Source organism: Cyprinodon tularosa, unplaced genomic scaffold (genome assembly GCF_016077235.1).
Source record: "Cyprinodon tularosa strain WSP-4 unplaced genomic scaffold, ASM1607723v1 ctg530, whole genome shotgun sequence".
Taxonomy (NCBI): domain Eukaryota; kingdom Metazoa; phylum Chordata; class Actinopteri; order Cyprinodontiformes; family Cyprinodontidae; genus Cyprinodon; species Cyprinodon tularosa.
In genome coordinates this window covers 353,068-380,627 of record NW_024039264.1, presented here as the reverse complement: position 1 = coordinate 380,627, position 27,560 = coordinate 353,068, and the positions used below count along the sequence as shown (strand labels likewise).

At 39.1% G+C, this 27,560-nt stretch overlaps 1 protein-coding gene and 1 long non-coding RNA gene across 6 annotated transcripts in view; one reads left to right on the top strand and one right to left on the bottom strand.

The window, feature by feature from the left end:
• cnih3 (cornichon family AMPA receptor auxiliary protein 3) overlaps window positions 1-27,560 on the bottom strand; it is a 135,894-nt gene that overhangs the window by 51,899 nt on the left and 56,435 nt on the right. For all 5 annotated transcript variants that reach the window (XR_005282405.1, XM_038304310.1, XM_038304311.1 and 2 more), the window contains exon 3: window positions 8,253-8,300. Coding sequence is in view for 4 of the 5 variants with exons in the window: in XM_038304310.1 (XP_038160238.1) it covers window positions 8,253-8,300 (48 nt within the window). In the remaining variant the exon portion in view is untranslated. The remainder of the gene's footprint in view (window positions 1-8,252; window positions 8,301-27,560) is intronic.
• On the top strand, window positions 14,672-17,082 carry LOC119796015. The gene is made up of 3 exons (XR_005282406.1): window positions 14,672-14,893; window positions 15,717-16,289; window positions 16,426-17,082. It is a non-coding gene; the product is annotated as an uncharacterized LOC119796015 (long non-coding RNA).

The following is a 27,560-nucleotide window of genomic DNA, read 5'->3' as shown; positions in this document are numbered from 1 at the left end:
TTACTAGTAAAAGTAACTACTGCGTTACTTTTGCGTTTCTCGCCCCCGTAACCCTCACCACCCAGCCCCCACCTTCTCGCCGTGTGTTTCCAAAGCCAGCTGAATAGAGTGGACAACAAAGACAAGAACCTGCAGAGAGTTTAGCATTTATTGCAACTCAATGTAAATGACATCAGGGGGGAACGCCATGTGAAGTTTTTTAACAGGGCATTCAGATCTGGTGAGTATATGAAATTAATAACTGGGGATGTCTCATTCTGAAATCCTGTGTGTTTGGGTTGTTATAGATACTGCAACATCTATCTATCTATCTATCTATCTATCTATCTATCTATCTATCTATCTATCTAGATCTATACTCTGTGTGTGACATAAAATATGGATCTCCATCCCTGCCACAAAGGCCATCAAATAATGTTTAAAATAAAAAATACAATAGGTTGAAAAGGCAGAGTATCCATCCATCCATCCATCCATCCATCCATCCATCCATCCATCCATCCCCCTTTCTCCATATAGGCTATCATTTGATCGTTCACGCTCTGCATAGTTCTCCTGTGGCGCGAGCACAGGGCGACTGTTGGGGGCCTTTAGCATGCGTGTTTCCTGTCGCTTGCGCGGTGACTCGTGTGCCGTCTGCGCTGTGCGGAGTTGCAGGGGAAACCGTATGTGACGGGGAAACGCAGCTCGACGTAACACCAGTATTTCCATCTGGAAAACGCTGTTTTGCTGCTGGAGTCCTCCTCACTCTCCATCTCTCTGTGTGTGCTGTACGTTAACAGCCACCAGCGGAAACACCCACCTACCCAACTGACAGACGGAATCTCACTATACATCAGCCATTCTCATCCTCCCCTCTCTCATGACAAGGCGCCCACCAGTCCTATCATGAAAATAGGTTCATTGTGCGACCTGAGTAACGCGCAGTAACGGGGTGTCGGCAATGGTAACTGCGTTATAGTTACAGTCAAAGTAATTAGTTAGATTACTCGTTACTAAACGAGTTACTTTCAACGCCGTTAGTCCCATCACTGTGACATGGAGTTGTTAGGGGTAACAGCCGGTCAAAAGCAGAGTATCTAGGATATACTAAATATTGAACAATCATTCCAGTCACTAAACATGTGAACATGCCCACTGTTATGTTCAATGCTACCACAGGAGTGACAAGTTATTTTATGCAATAAAAGGAAACGAGCGCAGCACCAACATCTAAATGTATGGCGATGTCATCAGCCCTGATTAAACATAATAAATCTTAAAAACTAAATCAGCACAAACAATAGTTTTACCTGTAGAAATAAAGTAGCACTGAAAAAGTAGGCTAGATCATTTTGATTCAATTTATGGGGGGGTAGTTGACCTCTGGGTGAAATAAAAATAATCTTTACTATCTCTGAAACAACAGCATCAAATGTGATCTTTTTTATTTACTTATTTAGAGATAATTCTGAAAAAAAAAACTATTTATGGAGTTGATGGTACATCATCATTCGGATTCATACCCAATTAAAAAGCATCTGCAAAGCTCAATCTTCTACTGTGACAACTGAGAAACCGTGCTCTGTAAAATAAAAACTAGATGTATTTTGAAAGGAACTGGTTGGACTGTCATCTAACGATCAGCCAAACCAGTCAGTCAAAGCCGAGTCCCCTCCGGCATTAAAGGAATAGTACACCCAAAACATGATTAGCCTTCATTTTCTACTCACCTCCATGCTGAACAACACTCTGGAGTACTTTTTTGATATCTCAAATGCATCTGGAGATCTGGGAGGCTTCTTGCTGTCTGCTGACATTCAAATAATGGAGGTCCATGGCGCCCGAGACAGAAAGGTCCATAAAAGTCCACAAAAACGTGTCAATATTCCTCCATACTGCTCGTCCAATGTAATCCAAGTGTCCTGAGTGGGTAGCATCCAGAATTTACTCGAAACGAAGTCATTTAGAATGTTTTTAGAGCACAAACAGTAGTGTATAGGATTTCCTAATAGCGCCCCCATGCGCGCTCACGATTCTACGGAAGCCGGCAGACCAAACCAGATGAAAGTGCGCATTCAGCGTCTGGTCTGCCGATAATGCAAGCGTAGAAGAAGAAATGTGCAATGTGAAATGTGTTTACCTGTGCAAAGAAAGAAACAATGAAAGAAAAATGTCTGAGGACTTCAGTGTTGAGGAAGAGCATGAGTTCTTTGCCGAGCTGAATGCGCTGGTTTGGTCTGCTGGCTTCCGTAGAATCGTGAGCGCGCATGGGGGCGCTATTAGGAAATCCTATACACTACTGTTTAGGCTCTAAAACGTTCTAAATGACTTCGTTTCGGGTAAATTCTGGATGCTACCCACTCAGGACACTTGGATTACATTGGACGAGCAGTATGGAGGAATATTGACAAGTTTTTGTGGACTTTTGTGGACCTTTCTGTCTCGGGCGCCATAGACCTCCATTATTTGAATGTCAGCAGACAGCAAGAAGCCTCCCAGATCTCCAGATGCATTTGAGATATCAAAAAAGTACTCCAGAGTGTTGTTCAGCATGGGGGTGAGTAGAAAATGAAGGCTAATCATGTTTTGGGTGTACTATTCCTTTAAACAGTGGCTTTGTGCTATACAAGGGTAGACGGTTAAGAGAGGAATGAAGAAATACAGGGTATAAATACTAGAAAAAGAGAGGGGTGAGATACATCCAAAAATAAAGAAAGGAAAAGGAGTTAATGAGTAGAATGATGTTCGTTCAGTTGCTGTGACAACCCAGCAGCTCATTGCTTCAAACCACAGGCCTGCACATCTAATGAACTCAGGCACACAGGAGAAACAGTATATAAAGTCAAAGTATATCTCCTCAAGCTATTATCTCTGGCATGAATAGTACAGCCATCCAAAAACCATTCCAATAAAGTCCTCGGAGAACAAACATGGCAAACCCATATGCCTCTGTGCCTGTGCTGAAAGATATGAAACAGGTAAGCTAATATAGGGAAGTGAAGCCAAAGCTTTTAACTAAACCAATAAGGACCTCGTTGATGTGACTGTGCCAGAAACACTAAAATGAAGGATTTAGCAGGGGGTTAGGAGCACTGTGAAGATCCAGTTTAAGGATAGAAAAACACCTCTGAAATTCAGCAGATCTTCATAGTGCTTAAACATCAGTCTGTAAAAATCAGACTGTAGAGTAAACAGAGCTTTATTATATGGGCCAATATGACCAAATTTAATGTAGTATAGAGTGAGAAGCCCTGTTGCTGCTTTTCTAGTCCCACAGGTGTTTGCTGGGGTGGCAGTAAAGTAGGATGTAGAAGTTTTCCCTGCAACAATAGGAATGCAGGTTCAGTCCCGGTGTCACTTGTATATATAATGTTAGCCATCATTTGTCATGCATGATCAAATATAGAGTAAAGATCTATGGAGTATCCTGACTTAAAAGGGGTCATAAAAGGATTTAACTTTCAATGAAAGTTGGTGGGGTGACTTGGGTGGGGGCTGATGGACCTACAGTTACTCAACCCAAATGCTTTCATTAGGTTTTTGTATTTTCTAAAAATCAGCTCAAACATATATTTATTGAATGTTTTCCTATTGTTCCGAACACAAGGGAACCAAAATACATTGACATTTATATTTATAGATGCTGGAGAGATACTTTTTAGTACATTACACATATAGGGTCCAAAAACATTACTGTATAAAAAATAACTAACAACAGCCGATTCCGATGCCAAAATCGATAGATAATGCATCCTTAGAAGTACAATTTCAATTCTATGCATCCAGAAAAATATGGATATGCTGCATTTTAATATAGCATAGCATATTTTTTTCTTGTAAACTCTCTGGTAAACTTGGAAATATATATTTTATTGCATGTTGCATATCCCAGTAAATCTGTTTCACCTTTAAATCTGCAGCTCTCCCTACTTCACTCTGTGCTAAAAGATTTATGAACCTCTTTACTAATATAATGATGCCAGAAAAAAACATTTCAAGATCTTTAGAAGCTCTGCAGTCTGATTCTGTCTGTACAATAAAAAAAAAACATGTTAATTTTAACCTGTAACTGGGAGTCATGGTCCTCTGAGAAGCCAAGCTTTTTTTTTAACTAGTAAAGAAGAACAAACTTTGTTTTTCAAGCTTCTTGCATAATATTACTAACTTGTATAAACTTACAATCTGTTGTGATTTCTAGCTAAAAAAATCTGCATCTCTAATTTTTTTCAACCAAGCCGTCTCATAACTTTTACTTAAACATCAAAGTAGCTGCTGGTTAAATTCACTGAGAGCTGCCGTCTGTGTCTCCTCCAACCATGTAGCTACGTTGAAAGCAGTGAAGTGTGACCGCAAATCAGGTGTCTCAAAGCAACAGATCCGATGATGTTACATTGAGAGGCGGGACACGGGAGCAGCGGGAGAGAGGAAAAAAAACACCTGATAGATAGCTGCACCCAAATCTGTTACCTTTGGCTAAAGTAAATGAGCAGAAAGATGAAAAAAGCAGAAATTATTAGAGGGGACATGTCCACACCAGTCCTTCATAAAGTTATGCCATACAGTAGTAGCCATTCAAAATATCCCTCCTTTCCATGATGGATCCTTGGCTGGTCCCCTACAATTCCTTTTTAAACATCAGCCTTTGTACTAAAATATTATTTCTGTCATGATTTGTGGACATTAAGATCTAAAGAGAAGCGTCTTCTCCTTGTCAGACCCTGTAATTCAGTGAAAGGTTGGAGAAAAAAAAATATGAAAGATGGGATCACTCCGGTGGCTGGAAGTTGGAGGGGATTTCATTGGGAGTTGGAGGGAATTGGGCTGCCATTGGGCTGGCGTTTGACTGAGAAGGGACATTTTGAATGGCTACTACTGTAATTACAGGTCATTTTTGGTCAGTGACAGAAGTATGCTTCATCCATCTCGTGAAAAACTAGTGAACATTACGAAATAAATAAATTCCATCCTGTCAATCGATACGAGCCTGCTTTTAGTCTTACATTGTTATTTTTTTCTTTCTTACAGGTTTATTTGATTGTTTTAAAACTAATTTAACATCTATTAAGAGGAAGTTGGACTCATCCAGTGGAATATAAGCCTTTTTTTAGATGAATATGACTGGATTTGAGTCAGATCGTTTTATGGTTATGTATGAATAAATGGAATGCAGATGTTACCAGATACACTAAAAGCCGACCATACTTGGTGAAGGTGAAGTTTTTTACTCAGTCAAGCCTCTGTCACTCCTTGACGATTTAGATCAGCATATGCCTTAACGTACAAAAAATCTGGCAAAAACACTGGCATATGTTGGATAAGTTATGGGCCGGTTTTGTAAATTATGAGCAGGCAGAAACACGCTTCTGCATCATTTCATGGGCATTTGGCTGCCGTGCATTATGCATAAGTTAGGCTGTCGTTGGACATACGCTCTGGACCCCTTATGAATATTCTATGTATACGTCCAAAATAAAAAAAAATACATAGAAAGTTCAGGATATGTCAGCGTTTTAGGAGATTCTGGGACGTCAGGCATACGCTGGCTATATTGGCAAGTCGTTTTCTCATCCCCAAAGAAGCTGGGAAAGATGTTTTGTAGCTCTTTAAGGTCAAAAGACATACTAGCTTCTCTTTCTAGAATCCATCATAAAAATGAGCTAAAATTGTGCATTAAAGAGTTGAAGGACAGTACAAGACTTTTTTTCATCTGTGTATAGTTCAGTCCCTTTTCTCCATTCAGGGCATACCAAAATAGTTATCATTCACTTGATGGATTTTCTAAATCTCTTTAATTCGTCACCGAATCCCGATAAAATAAATTGAGTTTTGTGGCTACTATTCAAAACGTTAACGTTAAACCTTGCACCGACCGGCTCTCAATTTAATATTATAGAGCTTATGTGAATTTTTCTTTCAAATTATATTGACGTTCACTAATTCTTAATTTTTCCCCACAAAAAAAAAAGGAACTACACATTAAGTGTACAAAAATCCCATGTTGCGTTCCATCTTAAGGCCCCTCCTATCCAGTATCTACTCTGCAGAAACAGAGTAGATGTAAACAAGAATAAGTTTTTTCTTTCAATTGTTATGCTCCCCTTATCTTAAATAAACCCCCAGACAACTGCGGAAGTACTAAAACCCTCAGTAGCTGTAAATAAAGATTAAAAATATTTGTTTTGAGTGGCCTTTGAGCTATCAAATCATTTAAATTAGGTTTTCAGGCCAACTTCTCTTTTTTTCTTTATCAGTCGTTTTATCTCATTTTATGGATTCACTTTTAATCTTTAATCCTTTGTGTTGCCTCTATCCTGTTGCAGCTTACTTCTGTTTTCTTTATTTTTCACATGTACGGCACTAAATTGTTTTGCCAAAGAAATATATGATCTAAATAAACTTGTATTGCCTTTATAAATATACACTATATTGCCAAAAGTATTTGCTCACCTGCCTTGACTCACATATGAGCTTAAGTGACATCCCGTTCCTAATCCATAGGGTTCAATATGACGTCGGTCCACCCTTTGCAGCTAGAACAGCTTCAACTCTTCTGGGAAGGCTGTCCACAAGGTTTAGGAGTGTGTTTATGGGAATTTTTGACCATTCTTCCAGAAGCGCATTTGTGAGGTTGCACACTGATGTTGGACGAGAAGGCCTGGCTCTCAGTCTCCGCTCTAATTCATCCCAAAGGTGTTCTATCGGGTTGAGGTCAGGACTCTGTGCAGGCCAGTCAAGTTCATCCACACCAGACTCTGTCATCCATGTCTTTATGGACCTTGCTTTGTGCACTGGTGCACAGTCATGTTGGAAGAGGAAGGGGCCAGCTCCAAACTGTTCCCACAAAGTTGGGAGCATGGAATTGTCCAAAATGTCTTGGGATGCTGAAGCATTCAGAGTTCCTTTCACTGGAACTAAGGGGCCAAGCCCAGCTCCTGAAAAACAACCCCACACCATAATCCCCCCTCCACCAAACTTTACACTTGGCACAATGCAGTCAGACAAGTACCGTTCTCCTGGCAACCGCCAAACCCAGACCCGTCCATCAGATTGCCAGATGGAGAAGCGCGATTCGTCACTCCAGAGAACGCGTCTCCACTGCTCTAGAGTCCAGTGGCGGCGTGCTTTACACCACCGCATCCGACGCTTTGCATTGCACTTGGTGATGTATGGCTTGGATGCAGCTGCTCGACCATGGAAACCCATTCCATGAAGCTCTCTGCGCACTGTTCTTGAGCTAATCTGAAGGCCACATGAAGTTTGGAGGTCTGTAGTGATTGACTCTGCAGAAAGTTGGCGACCTCTTCGCACTATGCGCGTCAGCATCCGCTGACCCCGCTCCGTCAGTTTACGTGGCCTACCACGTGGCCTACCACTTGTTGCACAGGTGGCATCCTATCACAGTTCCACGCTGGAATTCACTGAGCTCCTGAGAGCGACCCATTCTTTCACAAATGTTTGTAAAAACAGTCTGCATGCCTAGGTGCTTGAATTTATACACCTGTGGCCATGGAAGTGATTGGAACACCTGATTCCAATAATTTGGATGGGTGAGCAAATACTTTTGGCAATATAGTGTATTTTAATCTATAAAAATATATATTTTCTCTTCAAACTGAGGGCAGCATGCCTACTGTCACCTAAAATGATCTCGGAAGGTCACAGCTGCAAGGACACTGTGTCTGGATGGAGATGGGAGCGTCTCTGTGTGTATTTGTTGCTGCAGAAAATGCTTTAGAGAAATCTTTCTCCCCAGGGCCCAGTGAATGGCTTGAGGGCTCCGGTTGACAACACTGATAACCAACATCAGCTGCACAGCCAATAAACCCAAAGCATTATGCAGGCACATAAACACACACACACAGTTGGATGCCCAGATTCAGGCACAGTGTGTGAATTTCGAAGAGGTGGAGGGAGAAACAGATGTCATGCTGAAGCTGGGAGGATCCTCATGCTGAGTCCTCTAGGCAAACACACACAGAAACAAACAGAAGAGCTCTGCAGAGAACAGAAACTCTCAGACTCTGTCTCCCCTTTGATGTCAGGCCAACATGTGGCAGAAAGACAAAGGAGGAATCTCTGTGTGATTCAGAAAAACAAAGAAAGACCTGCTCGGCAAACTCAACGAACCAAAGTGCTGCTAGAGGAGAGGAATATATGATATTTAGAAAACATGGCTGACACATATAGGAGGCTACCTGATCATGTTGATCATTGATCTTTGTTCCGTTTCTATGTGATACCAACTATATAAAACATGCTCCATCACTTACCTTCCTTAGTAGGTTGCAGATCCTCTCAATGTTTCGCAGTCTCTCTCTCTGCAAAAACAACAGTACAGATGTTAAAATTCACTTTCACTTGATGTTATTGAACTACAGAAACAAAAAATAAAAGGCAGGTCATTTATCTACCATGTAAAGAAACCTTACGGCAGGCTGGTTGTCATTTGTTAACCAAAAATCACCAAAAAAAACATCATATTTTTCCAATAAAAATAACCAGAAAACGTACACTGAATGTAAAATGCAATAAGACTCCGTAATATTAAATCAGCAAAGGAAACATTTTCAGATACAGAAGAAATGATGTAGTGTGATAAACAGATCTTAGTATGGAGGGATTTTGTTCCATTATTGTTCCAAGCTAAGAACACATTTTATAAATGGAAACATCAAAAAAATGCAATTCAGAAAAAAAAAAGTTTAAATTTTTAATTAAAAAAGGTTTAGAGAGCAACTTTGCTGAGATTTTCAGATTTTGTTTTCTTAAATATATTATTAAAATAAGAATAACAAAAAAAATCTGAGAAAACAGCAAAGTTGACCTCTTATTCATTTTTTGATTAAAACTTTTTTCAAATATTTTGTTTCTGGATGCATTTTTTTCTTATTCTATTTAAGATTATTGTTTTCCTTTAAACAATGTGTTCTTTGCTTGGAACAATAATAGAACAAAATTCCCCTGAAATATTTCTGCCTTTAACTAGATCCCTCAACCTAACATTTAATTTGATATTTTAATAGTTTTATTTTATATCAAATTATTCTGGTCCAAAGCCAGGTTATTTCTGGTTCAGATAGGGAAAAAAAACGACAATATGACAGACTTCTGAAGTAGAGCTAAACCAATAAAAGCTAAAACTGACAGACATAAATGTAAAATAAATAAATCAGTATGGGGTTGGTTATAGGTATTTGAAAATGCTTAAACTAATACGTTGGATATAAAGAGAAAAAAATATTGAAAAGAACTAAATTATGAAATACTACTGTTTATATTGAGAAATTATCATTTGGAAAAACTGTTTCTTCTGCCCAAATGAATGATTTTGTAATTTAATTTGGAAAAAATTTAATTGTTTTTCTAATAAAAAAGCATTTGCACATACTCTCTGATTAGATCATTTTAAACATTAAGTCAAAAGTTATGAGCTTGAGAAGCCATTTCACCAAGTAGGCTACATTTTTAGTCTTTCTACTTTTACTTGAGTGATAAAATATTAAAGCAGTGCTACTCATACTTAAGTACATTTTTTGGCTAGTCCACCCACCTCTGTCCATAGGTAAAAAATATAACAATTGATGCAGAATTTTCTGAAGTAATAATGGTTTTATGTAATTTTAATAATTAAATGTAATTGATCTAACATTGGAGAAATGTATGTCTGCATTTAACCCTTTATAGAGCAAGTTAGCGTTTTTGATTACTTGCCTTACAAATGGAGTCCCCCCATCCCTCAGTGAGGTCTAGAAACACAAAATCTATATCCAGGCATTCAGCAAAGATACTGCTACATGGCTGTACATCTTATTTTGGCATTTGACCAATTAGATGAGCTAATCGAAAAGTTAAACAGAAAAGCATGAATTTCATATAAAAGCATTTTGGTTACCCAGGTAACACCAGGTATTACAGGAGGTTTAAGGTATTACAGGAGACAATCCCGCCCTTTAACGACCGACCTTCAGAATCATAGACAGGTTTAAGATATTACAGGCTAACAATGGAACCAAACGACCCACTCGTCGGTTTCAATTTGCATGTTTCCAAGCAATACAAGGCCTAGACTCAAACTCACTGCAGATCCAGACATTTGAATTGAGAAAGCTGCCTGGAGGGGAAGCAAAACATCTTCAAATCTTGGAAACCACGTCCAGTGGATTGTTTTTTAAACTTTTACGGAATGACTATGACCTGGATATCTGAGAATCTTCATCAGCAAGTATTTGGGTTAATTTTCTAAATATATTCAGGCAGGTTGGCGTTTCTTATTACATTGACATTTATTTTAGCAATCAAAATATCTGTATTTTTTAATGTTACAAAGGTAATAAGGTCTTGCTCTGGATTCCAATAACACTATTGGCTTGAAATGTTGATTTTCAAAGTATTTCACTGAGTGCCCTATAAAGGGTTAACCCATCCCCTTGGGGAGCAGTGGGCTGCCATTGCGCGGCACACAGGGAGCAGTGTGGGGTTAAAGGTCTTGCTCAGGGACAGAGTGGCAGTCTGTAGTAGTGGGGATCGAACTCAGAACCTCAGGATTCCAAGCTCTATACCCTAGCCACTAGGCCACCAATCAAAAACACCAAGTTTTCAGTTAATAGGAGAATGACAACATTCTGTATTCAGACCATGTTCTACATGCTGTGGATCCCTTTGATTACCATAGATACAATAAAGGCAGACTACAAAAACTCTGGTATGACTAAAGTTTCTGACTCCAAAACTGTGGCCCATTGGATTATGAATATACTGAACTGTGCAATCTGCTCAGAACCTTGATTCAGCATCATGTAAACATTTAAAACCCTCTACATAGCAACATTTAGCAGTCATCCTCAGGCAGCTACTGCAGCAGCTGTTCTATGCAGTTACCATATTTGAATACATAAGTGTTCTCTTCTTGTGTACTAAGGTGTAAAATGCTCAAATCAGCATTTGCCATAGTGCTGCTGTGAACAGGCACCATTTTACAAGAGCTTTTAACACACTAAAATATTAACTAATTCCTACTGATGATGCAAACTGAATTTTGAGTGGCAGTGCTATGTGTTTTTCAGGCAACCATGCATAACTCTGCCACCTTATAAATCATATATTGATTCTAGCATAAGTCTTTTGATGCATGTAGATGGATTGTTACACTTAGTCTGTGCCTCTCCTCATCATAAACCAACAGAGCGTCCAGGAGAAACATGTGAGACCGAGCAGAATATCAAAGGCACCATGTCTAAAGCTGAATTGAATTGAAGCAACACAAGAAAATAGGATTAAAATGCAGAAAATTAAACTGCTAAAATAATTAGGCAGAGAGCTCTGTATGAATATAGGATTTATGAGTTTTTTGCTTCCGTGAGATTTCTTTTTTTCTCCATTTCTTATCCTTACCATCCAAGGTTCTGCTAAAATTTATATGGAGAGACAGTAGCATATCATTAATAATCATTAAAGACTTCAATAATTTGTGAAGAATGTGAATGTATTTTTAAGATGTTATTTATATGCAAAGTACACTTTGTTGTCAAAGTGTACTTTGCTCGTCCATCTAAACGATTTAAATCCGGCATTCCAATGACATATATGGCCACAGCTTTATAATATCAGGCACTTTTACATGCAGACTGCTTCTACAGATCTATTTGTGAAAACAGTAAGTTAATTTAGCTGCAAAATAAGTGCCCACGGTAGAAATGCTAATCAGACTGAGAGGTAACAAGCAAGGAGAAAATAAAAAATAAGAGAGGAAAGGCTAAGTGGTTTGGAAATTAAAGTTCTAATAAAGTTCAAATTCCAAGATCACATTTTATGCATGCATCTCTAAGCCCATGTCTAAGACTCATTAATGCCTTGTCCGACCAGTCCTATGTCAAAATATGTATGTACAAATGTATGTATATATATATATATATATATATATATATATATATATATATATATATATATATATATATATATATATATATATATATATATATATATATATATACAAACTTGAGTCATGGAACTGTGCTTACAGCTCCTTATTTCATGTAACCTAATAACTTGTGTACATGGTACTTGTTGATGGCAATAAAATTATTTGTAATAGCATTAAAAGAGCATTAAACTAGTTCCTCATTCCTGTATAAACCCTGTGAACGTTTAATTTAATATGACATATAAAAAAAATCCCCATAATCACCCAGCAGATGTTCAGTTTCTGCCCAAATATTTTCTTTCTGTTGTGGATTTTTGTAACAGGGATAAACAGGATCATACATAGTTTGTATGAACTGTTTGTTCTCTGCTTCCAAACTCATCATCTCTTCATCCATTCCTGCAATAAGAATTTTCTTTTAAAGTTGTGAGATGCGCTCTAGAATCTCACAACTTCTTCCTGGTCTGTTGAAGCGCCAATAGTCTGCATCCAATGATTTAATTAATTGCTCTTAGTTTTTGGGAATATATACTGTAGGAACTATGTTCTAATTTCTAGTTACCGATCTGTTTTTACTATAATTTAATTTGACAAACCGGGTCTTCACTACATTCTTTTCCCTGTTTGGTGCGATTGCAATAGCGAGTCTTGATCTTGACGGACCAGAGCAGAGCAAAAAATAGCTCAGCTCCGTATTTTGACGGTGAAGGATGGAGAAGACGTACGTGGACGGAGACGTGCGGAGAATGTGGAACAGCTCTCCTTGATTTATATGACAGACAAGTACTCCCCATGACGTACGTGAGTGGGGCGAAGCAGAGCGCTAACGGAGTATGTTCAATCTGGGGGTAAAGGAGGACAAATACACGTCCGGCTGGACGCGGCGCCGGACGCCGGACAGTGCAATGAAAATCCGGACTGTCTGCCCTAAAGCCGGACATCTGGCCATCCTATTGCTAACCAGTGAGCAACTTAGTGCTAGTAGGTTCCCAATGGGAAATTCCAATTGGACTAAGTAGCACTAAATTGGTGACTTAGCAACGACACTTTCAAGGAACGCTATGGACAGCGGAAACGTCATACATTTTTTATTTAGAGGAGGAAAGTGGGGATGTTGTGTAAGAGGACGCCAGGGCGGCAGGGTATGGTTACTCAAACCTACTCACACAGACCAGTATCTTCTTTTTGAATCACACAACCCACTGAAACACAAACTCTCAGTCATCAGAACCTTACAACACTGGGCAGAACATGTCCCTACTAAAACAGAAGGGAAGCACAAAGAACAGAAACACATATAAGATGCTCTTCAAACTTGTGGATACCCAAACTGGGCGTTTATCAAATCAGCAAGAAAATCCAAAAGACATGCAGCAGAACATAATGGTGAGAAGATTAAAAGCAAAAACATCACAATCCCTTATGTTGTCGGAGTCTCTGAAAAACTCAAGAGGATTTTCTCCAAACACAAAATCTCAGTACATTTCAAACCAAAGAAGACCCTTAAACAGAGACTAGTGCATCCTAAAGATAAAACCCCCAGACCCAATATGAGCGGAGTGGCGTCTGCAGTTCAGTGCAGCAAGGAATGCTCTGATCTTTATATTGGAGAAACCAAAAAACCTCTCCACAGACGCATGGCCCAACACAGAAGAGCGGCCTCCTCTGGACAAGACTCCCCAGTACACCTACACCTTATGGACAAAGGACATTCTTTTGAGGAACAGAATGTTCACATTCCGGATAAAGAAAATAGGTGGTTTGAGAGGGGCGTGAAGGAATATTAAGAAAGACCAACCTTGAACAGAGGTGGCGGACTCAGATTCCAGCTTCCAAAAACGTACAATTCAGTTATTGAGTTGATTCCTTCAAGGTATCACCACAACCCCGACCACATCACAGAGGAACAAAGTACCTCTTCTCTTCAGCCACGTAAACAATCCCCCCTTTAATGACCAACCTTTCACAATCATAGACAGGTTTCAGGTATTAAAGGTGACAATCTCCCTTTAACGACAATCCCCCCTTTAACGACCGACGTTGCACAATCATAGACAGGTTTCAGATATTACAGGCTAACAATGGAACCAAACGACCCGCTCGTCAGTTTCAATTTGCATGTTTCCAAGCAATACAAGGCCTTGTCCACATAAAGAATCCAGACATTTTGAATTGAGAAAGCTTCCTGGAGGGGATGCGAAACGTCTTCCAACTTTAGAAACCAAGTCCAGTGGATTGTTATTTAACTTTTACGAAATTAGCTTCAAAACTGAAGAAAGGTCTATGAAACAACTGTTAGGTTTTATTATTTATACATCATGTGCACTGTTAATTTGTTAGTCAGATTAGACAGAGCAGAAGGCCTTCCTTCACATTGTGGATGTCGTGGTGTGTACGGAGGTCATCTAATCAAGACAGCCTTCGTGTCTCTAAGAGTACACGGGATATGGGCACATCTTGGAGCCGGTCTGATAGGAGAGCTGCTGTATCTGTAACCCTGAGACAGAGAGGCAACCTGCATGGAGTTCAAGACATGGATGGCGTGTCAGTTTCTGATACGGACAGCTAAGCATCCACCTGATGCAACACATAGACTCACAAGGTATAAGAAGAAGGGATGACCTTCATCGGGGCTCAAACTTTGCCGGACGCTTGCGGACGTGATTTTTGAGACCACAGCTGTGCATAGCTCGAAGCATTTTTCTCTGTCCTGTAACGACCTGATCTAGAATAAACTCTGTTACTTTTTTACTCCTGTTTTTATAGTCCTTTTTTATATGGTTTTAACGAGTTTGAGTTAAGAGTAGTAAATAACTTGCTCCCAGGAAAAGAACCGTGTGAGGAGGCCCCGGGGCGTTACAGCCTTTACTTTGAAGGGGACAAATCCTTCTCACTTTAACAAATTGGTGTTTCCGCCCGTGACCTGGAAGCAGGACAACAGAGCCACCGACGGAAAAAGCTCCACAGCCTGCGGCCGAAACAACTGATAAGGTGAGGAGATTCCTTATTACAAAATATCTCCAGTGTTTTTACTGTTAAAACACTTTGGCTGTGTTGTGATTTTCTGAAGTGAGCTGAAGCTTTTTATGCAAAAGAGGACAGAGAAATTGCTCAGAGTGATTTTAGTTTTTTGTTTTTGCGGTTTATGTTTTGTTGTATTTGTTGGTTTTTTTTTTTTACATTGCGAACGTGTACACATAAAAAAAAAAAAAAAGAAAAAAAGGAGAGAGAGAGAGAGGAAGAAAGTCGTGCGTTCTGCTGTGGGTAGCGGTTGAAAGTCCGACTGAAGGCGACTGCGCAAACGTCTTCAAGAACTATACTGCTCACTAGGATAAGTTGGTTGGAAAGCCCAACGGTTTCTGCATGCAGAAAGGGACGGTGATTTTATTCCCGGTCTGCCTGCAGACACGAAAGATGCACTTCTGAAAACAGACGCACAGACAGAAACCAGTCACATAGCCGGCTAGAGTTTGCCAGTATACCTCCCATAAGGACATTTACGAAAAACCGAGACTGGAAATAAGCGAGCGGGTCAGGTTGAAACGGACCTTTTGAGGTGTTTTTCTCTTTCCTTCTCTTCTCTTATAAAAGGAAAAGAGAGAGACGATAAAATGATATTCCTCATAAAACTAGAAGAGACTGATGCCCGGATTAGGTAACTTGTTTGTCTAGTCCTAAAAGTTGGTGGAGTGAACGAGGCGGAACTATATCTAAATCTTTTCTTTTCTCTAAATATCTTTTCATTTTTCTTTTCTTTTTTCCTTTCCACTGCCGGACGCATTTATTGACGGACACACTTCCTTGACGGACACAGTTGTTGACGGACGCGCTTCCTTAGCAGAAAAGCGGCTCACTGTAGCTTATGGGTAAAAAGTTTAAAGCCCAGAGGGATCTCACGTAAGACGTCGAGGTCTAAATTTATACACTGTGTGAACGGAAGGTGTGAAAGATGGATGCATGTGGACTAGAAATTGAATCCAGAAACACCTCATTAAAAGCGAGTCTGGATAAAGGGAGAAATATGATCATGGCGAGTTATCCATTGAAGGATGCAGAACACCAGATTAGAAAATTTGATGAATGGGTTGAAAAAATGAGAGAAGATGGAGTGTTTGGGGAATTAGAGGGGCCCCCTCCAAACACTTCACAACGTGGTTTTTATTTGGATACACTAAAAAATAGATTGTCACAAGCTCGTGAAAAAAAATGGCTGGTGTTGGTGTGTTCGGACGAGACAAACACCAGAAGGAAGAAACAAAACTTTTGGATTTGATTAGACAAACCAAGTTCAATTTTAGTAACTATTTTTCTGACAAGGACCCTGAACAGGAACAGGTGGAGCAAAACGGGGCTCAGGGAGGTGAGCAGGCACTCGACACTTCAGAGGGTAAGAAAAACCTTTAATGAGTACATCTAATATTGCAGAAACAGAGCCTATTATGGACCCCAGTCCACATCAAGGTGTCAGAGAAATGTTTCGTAAGGCTGGTGATGCAATGATTCCAGCAAACCCATGTGTGCAGATGCCTGTTATGGAGTTGCGTGAAGGTCAGATAAATTGTGAAATAAGGCCTACAGAGGAAGAATTGGGACAAGAGGTACGAAAGAAGTTTCAGATGCAAGATTTAATAGAGGAGGCGGTAAATAAAGCATTTCAGCGAATGTCAACAATTGATAGCATGGGCACAGAACATGAAGGGCACAGTCTAGGGGCAGCTGACAGTCTAAGAGGGAGAGATGAGCAGAGGAAGCCACATACGGATAGCAATGAGGAAGATATGATACAAATGGAAAGGAAAGCTTAAAATATAAGAGGTTGATATATTTACAATTTACGATGTCTTGAAATGAACATTTTAAAGGTAAGAAGATCAATTAATACATTTTCAGTGCTGTAAACCCCCGCCCAACATTGAGCTCCAGAAGGTGGATCACACAGAGCAGCCCTTCACTTAGAGGCAGGAGAGAAAAGGAAAAGAAGACACAGAGAGACTGAGTGCACACAGGGCCGATCACAGCAGAAGCAGGGCCCAGGAGTCTAGAAGCAGTTTTTACCTTAAAGACATCTACCAATTACTACACTAGAATGGTATTGTAATCTACATTTAGAGTGACTGATTCAGGAGCTTATATTTGAAAATGTTAGACCACACAAGCTAAGTTTGTCAAACTGTAGCAAAGTGAATATAAATTAAACACTGCTCACTGAGGATACTCTAAGGTGGATTAAATGGATCTTTAATCAGTCAACTGTTCAGAATAGAGTGGGTTACATCAAATAGATAAATTAGGACGGTTGAGTTCAGTGGATAAAAGAGAGGCAGACAGCAGTAGATGAAATGAGTTGGATAGAGAAGGGGAGAAATGGGCAAAGAAGATCGAAGTGCGGGTTCAGTAAGAATTAGAGAAAGGAAGTCAATGCAGCAACACTAGGGAGGCCGGGATCCCACTATTTGTTTAGTTATGGAGGTAGTTTTTGAGAAATTTTCAGCAGCAGTGATGATAGATATTTTGATTGAGGGCAGTAACTGTCCTTTTATGGTTGATACGGGGGCCAGATACAGCACCCTGAATCTTTATGTGCCCACCTCTCAAAAAACTACACAAATAAAGGGATTTTCAGAAGAAAAAAAAACAACACATACCACTTTTTCAGAACCCCTTAGAGGTGTTCTCATATTTGAAAATTCAAACATGTCATTTTTGGGAGACGCTTGGAATTAAAAATCATTGGGTGTGAAAATTTATTTTGGTGTCTAACGTGAGCAAATAAATCTTAGGTTTCCATAAATGTGCACATATACTTTAACAAGGATCCTAAAATGAGGCTGACAAGCACTGGCGCAGAGGTCTTAAGACCGGACTGGTGAAAAGATTATGATTTTTGTTTAAATTAAAAAAAAATCCTCTAAGAAGATAAATCTAAATTGATACTGATGGATTAAACAAACTTTATGTGGCCAATGTCTGTCTGTCTGTCCTAAATGTGGAATGCATGTGAGGTAGAATGTGTATGGTACCATTTTGGAATGATTAAGAATGTTTTTTGATGTGACATTAACATGATTTGCATTTTTACAGGATTGAGAAGGAGCTCTGGGGGCATAACAGAAGGGTAATCGTATCAAACATGTTGCTCAGGGGCCCCAACTAGGAGAGGCCGTGACAAGACCAGAGCAGGTTGCTGTTGTAAGGTGTGAGGTAATTTTTGAGTGTGGAGTGCAGCTGAGATACTGTAGATTAATAGATTATAGATAAAAAAATAATAATTAAATATATAAGTAATTATGGGAGTGGGTGTTTTTACTTTTGGGAAACTAAAATCTCAGATGGGGGCATTACATGATTTTACTTTAAAGGTGGTTTCATTTTCAATCATTAGAATTGCATTAGAGATTGATTAGTTTCATTTTTCTCTCATTAGGATTTTATTAGAGATTGATTAGGGACAGGATAAATCACACTTTGCGCTGGAACTGGACACAGCATATGGCCAAGATACCCGCAGGAGCTCAGCAGATTAGCGGGATCAACTTTTATAAACAAGGCTGGAGAGTTAAGAACAATTTCGGTGTGACCTGACCCTGGGTTTTTTCAGCCTTCAGTTTTTATCCATAATTATTTTTATCTGTGTATAATGCTGTTTGGAAACTGCCTAAGCACGAACTGATTAATTTGCATCTCTAATCATTACTAACACTAACACTTTTCACTGTTCATCTGGGCCTTACCTTCTTTGCATGACTTGTTAAATTCTGCTAACTTTACAAATTTCTGTGAATGAAGTGATTAACTATTGACTAATTGATGAACTGTTTGATTGCTTTTTCCTGGTAACAAACCAGAGGGGTCATTTACTTTTTCCCTGCTTGTAGAGAGTGACAGTGCGGCTGTCAGTAAGCAGGCATGATTATTCAGAGGCCCATTTAAGGAGGATCAGGAGATCATTTTGCTTAAACATGTTCTTTTTTTCTTTTTCAGGCTGTGTTTGTAACAATCCTTAAATGTTAACATTTTTCTTCCAGGACAGGCTGGCAAAAGTCTCATCCTTCATTGTGTTTTGTTTAAGATGTGCGTTAACCCTTATTTTCCCAACAGCTGCAGAAGTTCTGGCATGTGAAATGGACAACTTGGCTGAGAGTGACTAGAGCAAGAGAGAGAGGGGGGTTCAGATAGTTGAAAACTTTTTGATAGGAGGATTTGAATAGGTTTGAACTGACTGGACTGACTTGGTTAGTAACTGGACTGGATCGGAACCATGGATTACGACATGAGAGAGATGGTGTGAGAACGCAGCATGCCAGAGACAGGGTGCAGAGATTGTGAGCTGCATGTTTTGTTCCCGGCTGAAGGCCATTCTAGTGAGCTCTGAGTTTGTTTTAATTCCTCTCTGGTTCTGATATGAGCTATGAGGTACAGATTGATGTGGTGGTTTGAAGCTCACAGACTTTTGTTGGGGTGGAATTGCGCCCCCATTAAGAGCAGTCATGCTGGCAGAGGCATTTAACGAATGACAAGATGAACCAACAACTATTTGGAGAAGTCGGAGGCACCACTGGGGTTTTTGTTGTCTTACATGTTTGTCGTTGTTTGTGTCTGTATGTTTCTTTGTTTGTTTTTTGTTTTTTTCTGTTTGTTTACTAACATCTTAGCCTTTATGAAAAAAAAAAGAGACGTGGCACGCATGTTAAATTTTTTTGAATAGTTTTGACTACACTACGGATGGAAATGTTTCAAAATGAACAATGGATCTTTTTTGTTTGGAGAGACATTGGACACTTTCTTTCTTGAGTCACAGGATGGATTAACCTACAAGGGGCACAGAGACAAACTTTGCTCCTAAACTACAGAAGGAGGGATGGTTTGCAGCTGCTGAGATGCGAACATTAAGGAAATGACTGGATGCCCACTGCTTTGGACGAGAAAAGAACACTGGCAGTGATGGGTTGATGGAAGGTCATGGGATCATCAGACAAGACGGATGAGAAAAAAGATAAGTGAACTGACACACCAGATTTCTTATTCACAATGAAAAATTATGGGCAACTTATTTTAAACCGGTTTATTAATACAGATCTATGAATAATATTTTTGCTTTACGGGGATCAACAGGTAGATGTAATATCTTTCTGAACAACGCGGCAGTAGTTTGGGGATTATTAGTATTATTGCTTTATTTATTTATTTTCTTAAAGAGAAATATCAGAAGCGATGGCAACAACATAGAATATAAATTATAGGAGTAACTTTACCGACAGATTTTAAATGGTCTGCTAAATTTTCTTTATATCATCAGGGGGTGGAGTATTCTTAAATAGAGTAATAAAAAAGAGGATTTAGAGATGTTTTACTATGTGATAAATTAGACTGGGTTTTTTGATAAATGGTTTGGTCAGTTGTTAATTAGCATAATATTATTAAAGGGACAACAAGTTGAAACTTTAACTTTTGGGAATGGTAAAGTTGCATCAACAGAATGCAATTTAGGGGAAATTATAACATTTTAGGAGCAAATGTTTAAAGCAAATGATGGTTTCTTTCAATATAAGCAATAACGATGAAGACTTATAGTGTTAATGAGCTTATGGCGATTCAATATCAGGCCTAGGGACTAAAACTTCACCATTTATTTTATCTTTTTATCTTATTTTATTTGTTTTGATTAATTTTATTTGTTTTTTGTTTGTTTTTTTACTGCGAGCAGAGTTATAAATAGCATTTGAGGGGCTATATACAATTTGGGGGATGGGTAACCATACTTTTAATGCATGAAGCAATAAGAACACCTGACTTTACTTCACTAGAGCTGCAATTAATACTTTAGAGGGGATGCACACTTTAGTGTTTAGTTTATTTGAGATAACACATATGAGAAGAGATTATGTTTCCTGCACATTTTTGGATCTGGTCAGGGGTCCAGATATGACAACTATTGACTGGTTCTGGGGATGTTGGAACAGATTTTCTTTTTTCTTGTTTTTATTTTGTTCTTTGTTCTTTGTTTTTGTTTTGTTTGTTTTTTCTCATCGGAGCACTGCTTTTTGGAGAATATTTTAAATGGACTATAGCTGGACACTTTGCATAGAGGGGGTGCAGTCGAATTCAACACCTTCAGGAACTGTGTACTGCTGAGTTTTGGGAACGCAGCAGCAAGTCAGAGTACGATCCTGTGCTCTGAGCAGATGAACATTTCAATATGACATTTCCTCTTGAAGGGAGGAACATCTTTGACGCACTGTTTCCTTCTACCTCTATGTGATACTGCTGATGACACAGGTAAAGACTTATCCTTCAGGGGGTGTGGGGACACAGGGCCCCAAGACTCTTATGGTTCAAAGCTGCTGTGGTAACAGAGGGAAACCTGATGGACTTGTCCGAACATCGAACTTTTTGCATGTTGGAGAGGATCACTGCTCCAAGAAACACTTTTTCTTCCAAACCAGTAGCGGGATGGCTCCTGACCAGTTTCCCACGTATAGATCCACTCACATAGACACACACACATACTGTCACGTAACAACACGCCCACACACGGTTAATGACTCGAAGAACACAAGGATCCACATGGGAATGTGGTTTTCTTTCATGCACTAACATTCACGGATACAAGGTCTGGTGGGGGAGTTTTTAATAGGGGGAATCTGCGCCAAGCTGGGTTTTTTTTCCTTAGAGATTAAAGAACTTCTAATAATTTTCTGGGGAGGGTGTAGCAGTAAACTAAAATGCAGTTACAAGTTTAGACGAAACTAAAACTTAATATGCTATGATGTAGAAATGGTGTTAAAATTCATTCATTTAATCCATGAATTGAGTGTTACAATGTGAAAAAAAAGGGTTAAATGTTTTCTAAATATTTACAGGTTCCTTGAATTAGATTATATTAGTTGCAGTGATTTTGAGCTTATATGAACAAAAAATGATGAGCTGAAACATCCATAGGATGTTCAGGCTGAATACATACTGGTATAAATAACTTTCAACTGCCAGGCATTGAAAGGTAGGTTATGTTAAATGTTTAATGTTTTTGGGGATTTCTTTTTTATTTATTTTTATTTTTTGTTTTTTGAATAGACACTGAAATAATCTGCTGAAAAAAACACAGAGTCCATGGATGATTAATTTAAATGTTGTCAGTTTTATGGTAATTTAAGGGATAAGGGAAAGTAATTGTGGATAAGAATATCTGGTTGTGACTGCACTTAGATTTTGAGTGAATAAAGATTTGCTCATTGAAGACATTGTTTATCGTGATAAGAACACTGACTGCACTCTCTGTGTGTCGAAGGATCCCGGAGGAAAGGGTTGATGAACTGTGATGAGAACAGCCCATGAGAACCACCACATGGATTCAGCATCTATCGGCCGCTGGACTGCATGGAGAACAAAGTGGCCGTGGAGGAGGCCATACGAGACTCTGATTGATTAATTTGATTGATGTGTGATAGAGACACTGAAAGAATTCATCAGCATCAGTGATATTCACCATTTGTTTTTAACTCGGACCAGGATAATGCTTGATTTAACCTAATTGTGATGTATATGTTTTGATTTATTTTGATTTTGTTTTGATGAAAATCATGGAAACATTTTGCTCCAGACCCACCAAGATCACGTTTTATGCCACTTTTTCTTTGATGTAGAAGGACTCTGAACCTTACAGGTTCTTTCAGTAGTTGGTAATGATAATTATCAGATTCAAAACGGGGTTTTCTTGCTCAAATTGGCCGAGAGTGGGATTTCCCTGGGGTCACCCCGGTTTTTACTACCTTTTAGAGAGGGTAGCGTTTTCTGGTGGAGAACGGCCCAACCTGTCCTGTGACGTCCCCTACTGTGACTGAATGATTGGTAAAGTTGGATAGATGGTTTATCCATGAGGAGCGGTCACGTTTAGGAGGCCTCCAGGTGGGAGTGAGAGTAGATGAATTTGGCCTTATTAGCTTTATAGGCTTAGGTTATCTAGGCTAAGGTAACTTAAAATAATGTGCGCATAGGAAACTAAAACAGCTTTCCTTTAATTAGATGACACCCAAATTGTAGTTAAATGCTGAAACTGTGGTCATGAGTGAGAACATTTGGTCTGTGAAGCTTTGATTGTGATTACCTTTGATCCCTAATTAATGATACATGACTAATTATAGATGCTCTCTGAGTCACCCGGTCCTTCAATGATGTGTCACACACTGTGTTTTTAAGTTACCTGTAAAAACGGTAACTTATCAGGGGGAGTTGTTAGGTTTTATTATTTATACATCATGTGCACTGTTAATTTGTTAGTCAGATTAGACAGAGCAGAAGGCCTTCATTCACATTGTGGATGTCGTGGTGTGTACGGAGGTCATCTAATCAAGACAGCCTTCGTGTCTCTAAGAGTACACGGGATATGGGCACATCTTGGAGCCGGTCTGATAGGAGAGCTGCTGTATCTGTAACCCTGAGACAGAGAGGCAACCTGCATGGAGTTCAAGACATGGATGGCGTGTCAGTTTCTGATACGGACAGCTAAGCATCCACCTGATGCAACACATAGACTCACAAGGTATAAGAAGAAGGGGATGACCTTCATCGGGGCTCAAACTTTGCCGGACGCTTGCGGACGTGATTTTTGAGACCACAGCTGTGCATAGCTCGAAGCATTTTTCTCTGTCCTGTAACGACCTGATCTAGAATAAACTCTGTTACTTTTTTACTCCTGTTTTTATAGTCCTTTTTTATATGGTTTTAACGAGTTTGAGTTAAGAGTAGTAAATAACTTGCTCCCAGGAAAAGAACCGTGTGAGGAGGCCCCGGGGCGTTACAGCCTTTACTTTGAAGGGGACAAATCCTTCTCACTTTAACACAACTTTCCCCATAGTAAGCCAACTGGCAAAAGACTATATTTTCACATCTAAAAGAGCATTTTTGAAACCAGATAATGTAGACCTGCTTGTATTATTTGTCAGAAACCTCTAAAGCACATGCATAACTTTCTGAAGGACTGGTGTGAACATGTCCCCACCAACTTTGGCCTGGCGGGGACATAATCCCCACCAATTATTTCTGCTTCTTTTCCCCTTTCCGCTCATTTACTTTACCCAACAGTAACTCGGGTTGGTTGCTGCTGCCTGTGTTCAAAGCAGTTTTGGTCAGTGTTTTTTTCTTTTTTGCTCTCTCCCTCCCATCAGTATAACATCGTCGGATCTGTCCCTTTAACGATTTGAAGTCGTTAAAGGGACAGATTAGCAAAAGTTAGGAGACAGCTTGGTTAAAAAAAATTTGAGATACCACAAAAAAATCTGTTCGATAGACATATGGCTTTTACAGCAAAAAACGGGCAGCAGGTTGATGACTCACCATTACGGGTAGAAATTACCACTTATCTTATTGGACAGATAATCAGACTGCAGACCCTCTAGATATCCTGAACCTGAGCTTCTCTGACATCATTTTATTAGTAGACAGGTTCATAAGTCTGTTTTTAAGCAGAGTATAGAAACACACGTAGGGACAGCTGCAGATTTAAAGGTGAAACAGATTTACTGGGATATGTAACATGCAATAAAATAAATCTCCAAGTTTAACAGAAAGTTTACAAAAATATCGCTATGCTATATTTAAACTGCAACTCATCTTTTTGCCTTGAAATCTAGCAAGACTCAGAAATAGCTGTGCCAGCCACCCCAGAGACTGATGCAGAGTCAGACTGACACATGGGACAGACCTAAAACTGAAATATAAACCTACAAGAATTAAAGTACAAAAAAACATTAGAATATTTGAGTAAAAATCAGTTAATCAATAATTTTTGAAATATAACTTAAAATACATAGACTTCAGCTGTCAACAATATGTGGTAAACAATTCTAAATTAGATGCCAACAGCGATATATTGTGTACAGTATGTAAACAATTTCAATGATTTCCATCCATCCATCCGATTTTGTATTTGCACACTATTGTGTTAGTTTTCAGAATTAGCAGTTTTTCATATTTTACCATGTGTACGGATAGATGGATAAAAATAATTAAAATTGTGTACGTACTGAACATGATGTACCGATGTTTGACCTCGGTATCGGCCTTTGTTAGTCTTTTTTATACATACATACATTTTTTGAGCCTTTTAAACTGAGAAAAAAAATGCCCTAAAAGGTATCTGTCTAACTATCTATAAATATAGATATCAGTGTATTTTGGTACTCTTGCATCCTCAACAGTTGGAAGGAACTAATAATTACAGTACATGTTTGGGCTCATTTTAAAAAAAAATTCAAAAACCTAATGAAAGCATTCGGGTCGAGTACCTGTACAGTACGTCCATCAGCCACCACCTTTAGAGTATCCCTGGCAACTTTTATCACAAATTTACACCCTTGTTCTTGTGTTTCAGTGTTCTAGAGCATCCCCAAAGTCAGTCCTCCAGGGCTGCTGTCTTACCAGTTTTAGAGGTCTCCCTGCTTTAGTACAGCTGATTCTCATGATTGAAGTTCAGCAAAAGCCTGTTAATCAATGATCAATGTAAATCAGCCGTGCTGGAGCAGAGAAACAATCTAAAACCTCCAGGACAGCTGCCCTCGAGGACCAACTTTTGGAATGCTTGCTCTACAGAAACTGAGCCTTAGAAGTTTTTTTCAAGGTAATATGCTTCTGTAAGTGTTGTGTCTCAGTTAAAACCGTCCAAAGGACGACTATCCCATACAGTAAGCGGCTACTGTATTGTAATGTCCCTCTGCTTTAGGGGGGACTTTGTCTGCCTTTTCACTTTCCAGTTTAAACTCTAGCTAAAACATAAAGGACTGGATTCCAAAAGGCTTGGGACAGGATAGCTTCTCTCTCATGTACGTGTGATTCCTGAGATGTTGTTATTGTTTTGTAGTTTATCGATGTATCGGCTGGGCCAGCCCCATATAGCTCTATTCACGCTGCGACCAATCAGTGCACACTATTAACATAAATGAAGAGCACTTAACACACTGATGTGTTTCCTGGACGGGGCCGCCGTTTACAGTTTCTTTTTATATCTCTGCTTCTGTCTCCTTAAACCCCAGTCAGCCTCGGAAGATAGCCGCTCACACTGAGCCTGGTTCTGCTGGTTGTTCCTGTTAAAAGGGAGTTTTTCCTCTCCACTGTCGCTACAAGCATGCTTAGAGTGAGGGATTGTATTCAAGTAGATGAGTCGAGTCAATCAACTGGTTTTCCTTAGATGGAAACCTTTGAATCTGTTTGACTGTATGATCTAGTGAACTGTAAAGTACCTTGAGAAGACATGTGTTGTGAATTGATGCTATTTAAATAAACTGAATTAAATTAATACTGTATACTTGCAACATACATATTAAAGCTCTGTACTTATTTTTTGCAACGTGTTATGTTTTTGTTTTTTTTCTCGCATACTGTTTACTTTTGATCACTGCTGCATTTCATGGAATGAAAATGTTCCTTTACTGTCAGGAAAGCTGTACTGGGCAAAATGTTGCTTTGTATACACAAAATTACAATAAAAGTTGTCTAAGTAAACTTAATGGAGCTTTCAGATTGGCTTGTGAACAGTGCGTAAAGTGCACACATGCGCAGGGAGAACATGCAAACTCCATGCAGAAAGACCCCGGGCTGGGAATCAAACCCGGAACCTTCTCGTTGCAAGACAGCAGTGCTACCCACTGTGACAAGCTAGATATTGTTATATCAAAACTCCAAAATCTTTAGTTCCATTGGGTCCATTGGTTAGTCTCACCTGCCTTAAAGAGAGTAGGAGGAGTAAGTCAGTGTATGCTGTGGATTTTGCTAGTTTGATCCGAACCTGAACAACAGAGGTCCTTACAACAGAACAAAGAGAACAGCCCAAACGTTAGCAGCTCAATTATTTTATGCCGCACTTGCAAGTTTGAAAAATGCCTATATCGGTGCCTTTAGGGAAAAAAATTAGAGGCACCAATGTTGCAGAATCTTAGAATACAAGCTTGCTGTCAAGAGTCTCTGGAGAAATTTTCCTTTGTGTCTTTTCCACAGTCGAGTAAACATGTGGTCATAATTTCACAATGGCATACATCAATATATCCAGGCGCTGCTATGGGATGATCGGCAACACAAAACAAATAAAAGGTCAATCAGGGGACAAAAATGTAATTCATTGCAGAGAATTTTGGATTCTCAGAGGATGGAATAGGAAATGTTTTGTTTATGAAAGTGCTGAACACTGTCCCTTCACTTTGACATATGACATAGATTTGAAAAGGCAGTTATTTCCTTGTCAAATGCTTTATTGTGCCATATACTGTTTCATGCCTCAAGGATTTAAGCAGTTCAGTGTCCTGTTGCTTTCACTTCTTGGGTTTATTGAAAGACATGAAAAATCCCTTTGGATCAATCACAGTTGTCACAAAAAAATAATGTTTTGTTAACCCTGTAATACCAAGCGTATTGCATTTGATACATGAGTTTTTGAGGCCTCTACATTATCAGTGTGATACTTATGTTTACAATTAGGCCCATTTGATGAAAAGAAAATGTATAATGCATTGCAGGAAAATGTCTAAAACAATTCAGCTCATAAATATGTTATTAATCCCAAAGGAAATTCAAGTGTGTTGTAAGGTATCCGAATTCAAGCTCCTATGAGCAAAATTATATCCGTTCATCTTTTTCAGGTGTCATAATGTTGTATTAAAAATGTAACAAACAT